This window comes from Rhopalosiphum maidis, chromosome 1 (assembly GCF_003676215.2).
Source record: "Rhopalosiphum maidis isolate BTI-1 chromosome 1, ASM367621v3, whole genome shotgun sequence".
Taxonomy (NCBI): Eukaryota; Metazoa; Arthropoda; class Insecta; order Hemiptera; family Aphididae; genus Rhopalosiphum; species Rhopalosiphum maidis.
The window spans coordinates 10947237-10959329 of NC_040877.1; the positions used below are offsets into that span (position 1 = coordinate 10947237).

The 12093-nt window shown below is 28.3% G+C and overlaps 1 protein-coding gene across 1 annotated transcript in view; it reads left to right on the forward strand.

The window, feature by feature from the left end:
- The window catches only part of LOC113555683 (zwei Ig domain protein zig-8-like), a 248019-nt gene that overhangs the window by 188368 nt on the left and 47558 nt on the right, over window positions 1-12093 (forward strand). Inside the window, exon 3 of the mRNA XM_026960187.1 lies at window positions 11342-11552. Within this exon, the coding sequence (XP_026815988.1) occupies window positions 11342-11552 (211 nt within the window). The remainder of the gene's footprint in view (window positions 1-11341; window positions 11553-12093) is intronic.

Genomic DNA, 12093 nt, shown 5'->3' on the forward strand with positions numbered 1-12093 from the left:
GTCTCCTCATCGTCATCGCCGCGCGTCGTCTGTTGGCGGTTATTTTTTGTTCCTCCTCCGCCAGTGGCGTACTACATACTTATGCGCGTTGTAAATACATCCGGCTCGCTAAATGAAATGATCCCAAAACCGGAGTGTTAAATGCTCGCACATAAAACAACGCGCGCGTATTATTCAAAGAACGCGCAGTGGGTTATTTTTTCGCCGGTTTTATATTTTATTATTATAATGCATGCGCATACAATTACGCTCCCGCAAAAACCGTGTCCGAGAATTATTCAGATACCTATATTCGCAACAGACTCTGCGCAAAATGAAAACGTTTAATTTTTTTTTTCCACAGTAAAATCGTTCTATCGTGACAATGTTCCAGAAACGGGTAGTGAAAATACTACGTACCTACCGTGCATTATTTAATTTACAATACTTAGCTTCTGTACTACAAAGCAGTAACAATTTGTCGAAATCTTTTGTGTCAAACCGTTGTATCAAAAGTAGAACCAGCGTGATATAAAGTGTTCATTTCGCTTTGCGACTAAAATGCATCCGGTATTTCATTTTTTTTTTTTTTTTTTTATCTTATGTAGAAGGAAAATATAATACAAGTTCATACATCAGGCATTAAATCATTTTTTAAAAATACTTTTAAAATAAGGTAAAAAATGAAATATAAAATCTCTATGGTATTTATTTTTCTGAATTATATTTTTATCTTTACGAATATATAACAAAAAAATAGTTTGACTGGACTTTCGAATATGCTTTTCAGGTCTTTGAGTTTAAACTTGTTACTTGATAGCATTCAGTTACAAAGTAGATTATTGATGTGGTAAATCAAGATGGAATAAAATAAACTGAAAAAGTATATACCTGATCTTAAAGACCTTCAAATCGTATAACTATTATTTTCTAAACAACAAAATTATTACTCTGTCGAAACTTTAGTCATACGTTTTAATAACTTTATTGTATTTTTTTTTTTTTTTAGTATTTTTCAATTTTTTATAAAACTTTTCGGTAAATTCCAAAAATATTCTTTACGTCAATTTTAAATCTATATATGTATATAACATTTATTTGAATTTCGATCGATTGCAATAATATATATACGATAAAAAAAAAGTTTTATAACTCATATTTGTCACTGTCCACAAAAAATGTAATCAGCATAAAATAATAAATTATAAAACGAATAGTTTTATACCTCCTCCGTACTAACAATTGGCTTTAGTATTTATCCTGATGATAATTTATTCTAGAACCCATAATTATATGCACGCAATGTCATAATTTCCCGAATACTATGCTAATATGAAAATCAAAATGGATTGATGTGAATGAATTTGTCTAAAAGTATTGATGATAAAACAAAATAATAGATAGAAGTTTCCAGTATACATAATTACTTAAAATACTATAAATAATAATAATGAGGTTAAAATAAATAATAATGAGTTTATTTTTATAAGAAATAACATTTAATACATGTAACTTACAACAAATATCTTATAAAATTTAATTAAGTTAAGTATTTTTCAATGTTTAAGAGGAAAAAACACGTACGAAAACTTCTAGTTTTATGGGTAAACCCTATGGTTAACGTGGGTATTTATTTAAAATAATTATTAATAAATTAATATTATATTTTACTACCGTATATATTATTATAACTCAACATGATGCAAGATCACAATTAAACTGTTGTATAAAAGATAATTTATATCTATGAATTAAATTTCATGTGAAGCTTATTATATTATATTATTACGCATACATAAATATATAATAAATATTTTACAAAAATATGTATTAATGCTGAAAATTCCTTACTCTGCAACTACCGAATGGTGACAAAATATTAATTCCCAATGAAATATGAAAAACAAAATAAGTTTAACTCAACACTTAGGATATTGTATTTTTATTTCTGGCGTAACAGTACGAATAATGGAATGCTACGATTTTTCAACAGATTTTAAAACAATTTGATTAGTTAGTTAATATTTGTTATTTGAGTACCATAATTAAACTGTACTTATACTATAAAATAAATTTAATATTTAGTGTTCATATCAAATATAGTCAAGTTTAAACACTATTTAAAAAAAAATAATGGGGAAAACTCGTTGTTTGATATTTAAATTCTGAAGTGTAAATATTAATTTATATAATACCTATAAAATACAAAATAATATTACTCGTTATAAAATCAATATTTTCATATCTTAATATCGTAACGTTTTTCATATCAACGTTGAAATATTTTTAAATACCTTAATATTTTATATTTTTAAGTTATATTACGTGTTGCCATTGTTTTTTTATCGTATATTTTAAATGTTTCCTTTTTAATCTTAATTTGTTTTTTTTTTTTTTTTATGAAATGTTCCAAGAATTTAGATTCAACATTTAACATTGTATATATTTTTGTTAAAAAAAAATCTTTAATATCATTTTTGCTTTTAATATTTTATACTTTAATAATAATAACTCAAATTTTGAATCATTTTCAATGTAAATGTTATAAGAAATCTATTGTATTTTGAATCTTTAGAATTGACAATACTTAGGAAAAACGAGAAATATAAGCCAAACACTTATTCTGTTATAATCGTATAAACATAATCATACAATTTCTATAACTATATTTATATTAGTTAAAAAGTCATTAAATAACCTAAGTAATTATAATTCTATAAACTTATCTTAAATGTTTATTATTTTGTAATACACATTATAAATAGAAGGCTTTACCTGAGCTTTTCCAAGTGGCAAGTTCCCTTTGATTTTGCTAACTCCTTAGATATTTTATCTAAAATACTTTTTATACGTCTAATGTCTTATATATCTTATAATACATATTACAATCTTTATTTTTGGTTGCTTTAGCAAGTATAAATTTCTGAAAAACAAGAAAATACAAAAATATTAAACGTAATATTAAATCACATTATATTTATTACTAAACTTACATCAATATTGGTTTCTTTATAGTAAATATTTATTTATACTTTAATAAATCGATCAGATTTATTTGATATGCACTTAGGCCATTTTTCTAGTTTACCTATTATATTGACAATTCGATTTAATCGCACGATTTTTTTAATAAAATATAATGAACAATACATATTTAATTTCCTTTGAAACCCGTGTTCGTATATTTTAAAGATTATACTGAGAAGAAAGGCTTTATGATGATAACAGTAATAATAATAATAATAATAATAAAAGCAATCTAGTTAAACTTACGTACAAAATAAGTAGCCTTAAATCAGGTTTCTTTTAATAAAGAGAATATCTACTAGGTAAAGAAAATTCATAATTCTATAAATTAAATATAATTGTATTACTCTTTACGTATTAATAAAATATGGTTTGAAACTAATAATAAGCGCTAATCTAATAGTATATACTATTGTACTAAATAAAATTAGTTATGATATCGGTTTTGATAATCTTATGTTATGAATTTAAATAACCATTTATTTTAATTGAAATTTATTTTAAAAAATAAGGTTAAAACAGGAAAAAATTATAACTAATCAAATACCTAATAATTGAACACCATTATAATAGTAGTATATACTATACTAACATAATATATCTAGTATATATAGGTATTTTAAATATATATTAAAAATAATTTAAGGTATTGATTATGATCTGGGTACATATTATATATTAATTGTAATACAATTCACAAAATATTATAAATATTTTACTTAAATATACTGTTTTAAATTTTAATTAAGAAAAATCACATTTGAAATTACAATTTATTATTAACATGGTATAAATCTTATAAATACAAGTATTAAATGTATTATTAATAATATTATCATTGATGATTTGACACGGGAACAGTATTATATTGGTGATCTCACCGTTGTCTGGCCTCGTTATAACTCTTCGCGGTATGGAGGCGAAGGGGCATAGATGTATTATGTGACACAAAATAAATTATTTCACCGTGTGGTAAAATTAAGATTTATTTTACAAGAATAGCTACTTCGTCAGTTGACAGTTAACGCTTAAATATTTATAGTAAGATAGATAGATATACCAGATTTTTTGGTAATTGTTTCTGAGAACCGAAATCATTGGACGGTGCGTTTTTTTATTTGGGCGTTGGACGCGACGGTGTCGGTACGACAAACTTAAAAAAAAAACCATAAACAATATGTCCGGCATGACTTGGTCTCACCTTGCATTATGGTTCAAAAGTCGACTATATTTTACCGTTTGCTGTCCGTAACAACGATTGATTGAATCGTAGACAACCCGCTATTATAGTGCCTATACGTCATGATAGTACTCGCCACTATCTCTGACCGCGTCACGTTATTGGTTAGACGAAACGATCTATCTATGTTAAGTCATTAAATCGTGTGTTCGTTCATTTAACAAATCACAATAAACGTACATTATAAAATATTGATTTTACGAAAAACATAAAATAATAATATAAAACAAGCAAAGAGAAAATTATTCAGTGGCAAGACTCGAAATTAATTATTTGCTAGACTGTTTATTATACCCAACAGTTAAGTCTTTGGACCAACTTGACTTTAATCGACGGTACATGCTGTTTTGTTATAGTGTCGATACCGAGTATTAATGAAAGGGTTTGTACGGTGTGTTAATTTTCAGTAAATTATTTTATGAAGATGTCTTACACATTTGTAGTCTCTGAATACTACGTTAATTATTTTAGACCACTGTAGATGCAGCATTCGTCATAATATGCTATTGAATAGTTTTAAAACTTTTTAAGTAATGGACAGAACTCAAATTTAAAAAATATGTACTCGTATATCATGTGTTGACTTCTTCAACAAATAACAATATTATTTTCATGTATATACGAAGATTTTTAATGATCAAATGTAATTTAATAACTACTATTTTCTTTTCGATGATTCCTTGAAAACATTTCGTAATTCTTAAAAATAACTTGAAACAATAATTTTTGTATAGAAGGCTTTTAGATTTTACTTGGTATGTTACTTTTTTTACCTTTATTTTGTTCTTTAATAACTACCTTGTAAACATATAATTTAATGTAACTGTGTTATTTTAGTTTTTTACAATATTTTATACTTACAATCATTGAATTCTGAATTTGCATATTAACGTAATGAATCAATATAACTAATAAGTAATAATACAAACGTGCATAATATAGAAACCAACAATAAATCACAAAAATAATATTGGTAAACATATACTCGTAATAGAACAACAATAATCCTCTCATGTTGTTTTTTCGTTTCGTAAAGCTTTTATTGAAAAGTAAAAATTCTATAAAAACTTAATGGAAGTTTTCAATAACCGTAAATTAATAACATATATAAAATATATAAGCTAAAATATAACGTCATATTTTGGAAGATATAGTTTGGTCTTATGTTATGAATATATTCTTATTGATTTAATGAATAAAATTTAGTATTTCCCCAATAGTAGAAATAAGAATATTAACTATATTTTCCATGTACCATTTAAAAATATTAAGTGGGTAAGAATAAATAAACAATTAAAAAAAATAAATAAATAACGAATAGTATATGTTATTCTATCTTATTAAAAATGTAAATATAACTTTGAGTAATTATAGGTATTCATTAAAATTCTAAAATACAAAAAGACATATAATACAATTACAAAATATAATAATTCAAATTTCTTCAGACCGATCTGCTTAGAAAAACAGTGAGCCTACATCATTAAAAATATGAATGGTATATCGTGTTTTTATACAAATTATTATCATGCGCATTTCATTAAGATTACTTTTGTTCTGAATAATCCATTTTTGATTTCATACTAATAATTCACAAAAGATAGAAACTTAGAAACTTAATTTTATAAAATAAGTTATATAATATTTCAAGATAACTCTTTGTATTGAATTTGAATTATTAAGTTATATCATACAATACAAAATTGTATAGTAAATTGTCTATTAAAAAAATCAAATATAATTTATTTATTACGACACAAAGCCAATGCGTATAAATAGTATACATTATACATTTTAATATTCTAACTACAAATTAATGATAAAATAATAATATATAATTGTAATTAGGATATTCTGAATAAGTATAACAATAAAGAATAAAATTGTTCATGAATATATATCAACGAATTGAATCGTCATTAGTCGCGGTGTATCGTTCTGCGATGTTAGTAGATTCCAGTTTCTAATTCTAACTATTAAACTCCTTCAAAACGTGTCGATAGTTTGAAAGTTGCAGTAAATGGAATAAATTCGATGAATATTCATAATATTTTGTTTTGTTTTATGTATTCTGTTTCGAGTCCAGCTTCATCCATAAAATTTGAAGTTAAAAGGAAGCAGTTTATTTGTTATGTATTCAGTATTCGGTTGAAATGACACTGGGCAGGATCTAAGTTTTGGCACTTTATATCGTATTAGGCTAATACAACTACAATGTCAGTATCTATCTTTTATAACTACAGCCCTCGACCAAGACAACTCTTAATATACAAATAGAATATATTATGTGGATTTAAAAACGACGAGTTGTCTTCTTTTTATAATTTCATTTCTTTTAAAATTCAAAAGTTTCCATCCAATTGAATAAAGAAATATGTGGTAATACGTGGGTAGTTCAGGATTTCTGTGGGCAAAATTACAATTTTTTAAGTACGAGCAGAAAAAAGTGTATATTTTTAATTCAAAAGCTATGAATCTTAACAAAATATAAATAGAAACTATGCACTCATAAATTATGTGGGAGGCAATACCATTTATTTTTTTTAATTTAGGTATCTGACTACCTTCTTTTAAAAATATTATTTCTTGATACAAAAGATGTCTTAGTAAAAAGAAAAATTAATGACTAAGAAAATATTTGTAAAAAAAAAGTCGCTTAAATCTTTCAAAATCACGAGAAAAATAGTATGAATTATAACAGAAACAATATGGTTTATGATAGGTACTAATGAATAAAATATAAAAAATGACATTTTGATTTTCTCTTTAGACAAATCATATTATAGTTTAAACTCGTCAAAAATAAAATGATTGTTTGACATTGGAAATTCGTGCACTAATAACAAAAGATATACACAACAATCGTTGACAGAAACAATATAATATCGGGTGACACTTAGTCGTTCGGTATTGATAAATGTAAGCGGAGTAAACACAACAATAATATGCCATATAAAATTAAATAATGATAATACGTATCGGCGCAGTACGATAAGAAATACACGCAGAGGACCGGTGAATAACAGCGCAGTATAGTTTAACCGCGACTATAATCGCTGGCGGGCGGCCAATCGCGATCAGTCGAATCGAAATTACGTGAAAAATCTACGCGGTTTAAAACAATGTTTTTCAAGGTACATTATTATTATTATTTACGGATATGCGTCAAGACACCGAAGGTCATAATAATATTATAAAACCGTCTAAAATCTATTACTCCGTGCGGCTGACGGTGTCGCGGGATATATATATATATATAATATAATGATCGTTTGATTTCGGCGGTGGCGGCAACGTCTCTCGATGTTCTCGCATTACGCACACCGATCCCGCCGGAAGTTGGCTCTGGTTCCGGTGGTGAGTTGCCAAAAAACCGTTGACCGTTTTATCTAGCGACCCGACCGCGACACCTCGCACACATGACGTGCGCTCAGACGCGCGCGCGCACGCACACACGCACACATACATGCACACTGGCCGCGTAACGAGTTTACACGCACAGTATCGCGTGGCGGTAGATTTAGTGTCTCGTCGTCGTCGTCATTCTTTCACCCCGCCCGGAGACTTACAAACGCCATAAAACCCGTTGCCAATAAATACACTCGCTCTCGCCCGGCCGACGAGAGCGGGGAAGATGGCGGCGGGCAGGGCTGCTGCTGAGTCCGCAGCATCCCCGCCGCCGCCGCCGCCACCGTAATGTGTTGCGACGACAACGACAGCAATGGTTTTTGCTCGTATAATAGTTGTCGTAATAATGTATAATAATATACACAAGGCTACGGCATTTATCGCATTCGATTTTAGCGCCGTCGTCGCCCCGATGGAATTTTCAATAGGCTTCTCGCCAGCGCGTGTTGAATGTCGATGTGTGTGTGTGTGTGTGTGTGTGCATATATATACCAGTATGCACACATACATACGGACTAGTGCTAACCACACAGTTCTGACACATATATACATATATCATATCGGCGACGTATAATATGGCGCAGCACGTGCCTCGAGAGTTGGCTGGTTATTTTATTATTTTCTCTTTCTCTTTATTTTTATTTTTTTTTTTTCGTCCACCAACCCCGAGAGGATTTAATGCAGCAATTACGAAATTACAAAAGTAGAAAAAAAAATAACAATTGAATTTTTATGGCGTTTTTCCAAACTCCCGGGTAAAAGCTTGCACTCGGGATGTTGATCAGAAACTCTGCGTCGTACTTACCGGTGAAGAGTGTCACACTTTTAAAATAAGTACATTCGCGATATTCTTCCACGTCGCCGTCGCCACACATAAAACAGTAATGACACAACAGCGTATTACACCGTATACACGTTATAGCCGTTGTACCTACTTGGTTTTTTACCGCGTATATTCTTTTCGAAGACACTATTCCAACTCGTTCGGGTGTAATCTAAAATGATTAACCACACATTATTCATACACTTACGAGTTTTTTTTTTTTGTAAACAAAAATATGTACGAATTCAGACGACATCGGTTTTATTAAACTGACACCGTGTCCGAAATCGTACTTTGACCATAATGACATGATAAATAATATATACAGGACGTATATATATATATATACAAAATCATCGAATAACCCATCGTAGCCGGTCTGGTATATAATATATATATATAGGCTTATCATTCGCAATAATATTATAATTTATAGTTAGGTGAGTATATTAAATTTTTAACCGCGTTGCCCGGGATACGTATAATAATAATAATAATAATAATTGGTAGTTGATCAACGGGCGCGTGCGGAATCCGCAATTCTAGGCCACACGCCATAAGAGAGTATACACGTTCAATTATTGTTATTATCGCTCGAGGATCCGCCGCGAGCGTCTATGATGGGATAACGAAATCGCAATAATGGAATAAAAATGTTAATAATATAATTAACACTGCGTCGTCGTCGTCGTCGTCGTCGTCGTCGTCGTAGGGTCAGGGTCTCTCTGCTCCCGATCCCGGGCCTCCAGCAGTCGGTTTGGATGTATCACTTTTCAACCGTCGTGACGATAATGCCATTACGACAGCTGCGCACGCACTTTTGTACTTTTGCCAGCCACCGTTGTCCAAATAACTATTTTACACGTAATGTGTATATAATAATAACACGAATGAATGTGAAAGTGTATCGATGTGTACAATGTACTCATAATATTATATAGTCGCGTTTCGTACAATTTAATATTTTTATAACCACCGAGTATGCACTGACGAAGGATTCGTTATAATTAGCGTTTAAGTAATTTTATTAATTACGTCCTTTGAAAATCTAAGATGACGTGAATGATAAGAATTACATTTAAAAAAAAAAAACTTTAGAAGTACTTTTAATTGTTCGTCTAATTTGAAAATTACATTAGTATTACTCTTCCCGTTTTTCTCGCTGTATAGTTATTTTGATTTTTTTTCCGTCTTCATTTAAAAATTATCTTTGAATTATTTCATTTTATAGAGGTTAAAGAAATATTTTACAAAACGATATGTGTATAAATGTGCAAAGCTGTCTATCCAAAAGTGAAAAAAAAAAATACTCTAGTTTTTTAAAAAAAGGAAAAATATGTTTTAATTCCTTAAACATAACTTTATACATGAATTTCTTATATACGTCGTAAGGATGAATTTTTTTGATTATAATATTATTATCTTCTGAAAGAAAATCTCGTCAGATATGAGAACTTGACACTGTCTAGTACAATACTGTAAAACGGGACTAATGCAATTTAAAACTGGTAATATTGTAGAAAACATAAACTGATGTACAGTGCTCAAGTCATTTTTTTTTTATCGACAAAGATTAAACAAGTGTTATTAATTAAATTTAACAAAATATATTTTCATAACATTTTATTATAACTTGTGATGTATATAATAACGTTTGGCATACGTTTCTACATCGTCTGAGCTTCAGCAAACTATAAGCACTTAAACAAATTCACAATGAAAATTTTTAAATCTTATACACAAAAAATAAAAACACTTACACATCTTGCCTCAAGAACTTAACCAGTTAAAATAATCTTATACTGATCCAGTAAAGTAATCATATGCTCTCTTTTCATGCTTGTTTCAATTATATGTATTTAAAGTATATAATTGTAGAAAATCGACAATGTTTTGAATTGCCGTGTTCAAAATCAATACGTAATAGTATGCTACTACAGTTCAAATATTTTTATTTTACCAGTATGTATAAAAACAATTGGTTTCATTAATAAAAAATTTTTAATTATTTTTTCAATCACTTTTCTTGTTAAAAACCTAAAATAAAATACTATTATCAACATTCTATCGTTTTTTATGTTTATTAAAACATTTCAAGAACGTTAAAGGTATTTTTTTTTTTTTTAATATTGGAGAAAATATAAATATATCATACGTATCAGATAAATCATTATTCATGTAATTTGCATAAAAATAATGATAACCTACCTTGATACATTTTATTTTTTAATGATACATTTTACAAAAATTGTGTATTCATAATTTCATTTATAACATAATGTGCGTACAGTTTTTTCGAGCTTCAATATTTAATACCTAGTCCCATTATTTCTTTTTATTTACATAATTTGAACCGAACAAAGTGAATTACATTTATAAATAGAAGCTTATAAAGTATAATTAAATATCGTCTTTCAATATTCCACTTAAAAATAAACATTGATTCTAAGTATTTCCAGGCGCTTTTTTTGAGTGAATTTTATTGTTCGATTTGTTCTATACAGAATTTTCAAAAAAAACCGGCATTTATATATACGTATATATATATATATATATATACACGTGTGTTACTAAATATTGTTGTATATATTTATTTACTAATCATATTTTACATGCATACAATGTACATGTCAATACACGAATAAGTACATTGTCTGGAGTTGTTTTATGATTATATTCTAGAGTACGAGATTACCTATAACTGTTGAGATATATATTTATGTCCGTCTTTCTCTAATAAGCCAGCTCGCAATGTAGTTAAACTCTAATAAAATAATATTAATACTGGTTTAATATGTAATATTATAGCTGCATCCCCGTTAATTGAACGTATTAAGTGGAACATCGATTAATATTTGTTTTAGGTATCATGGGTTCGACATCGAGGCATACACTTGCTAACCGTGGGCCGGTACACGTATACAAGTGATCAAAGATTCCAAGCAATACATTCACCTCAGAACGAAGACTGGACACTACAAATACGGTATCCTCAAATTAGAGATAGTGGATACTACGAATGTCAAGTAGGCACAACGCCTCCAATCGGACATGCAATGGTTTTAACGGTTGTAGGTGAGTAAATTATACTTTTAATTTTAGTATTCTTTAGCGTAACCTATTATTGCATCGCCGTTAACGCCAAATATAACTTTACGAGTCAGTTGCTAAATACTTATGGATTATAGATAGGTAGGTGACTATTGAATCATTTGAAATGCTTTTATTCATTAATTAAAAAAATATATATACACAATACGTTTAAAATTATCATTTCAAAATCACGACGATTTAAAAATCGGACTTTTCTACATTGGAAATTTTATTTTTTTATCGGTTTTTTTTTTTTTTTTAGTTAGTTCACATAGTTGATTTCATAAGTGATATACGTACTAATATCTATTGTGCTATCGTTTTATTAAATTCAAAAGCGATTATTGTCGCAACATAAAAACGATTCTGAGTAGAAATTGTTTCGAGAGTTTTTTTTAAAAAAACAATAACAACTTTATAACTTTGATATTTGATGTGCAATCTACAGCCGATTTCAAATCGAATGTTATATATCATATTAAACAACTTTTGGAGCACTACAACTATACTAAAATGTTTTTTT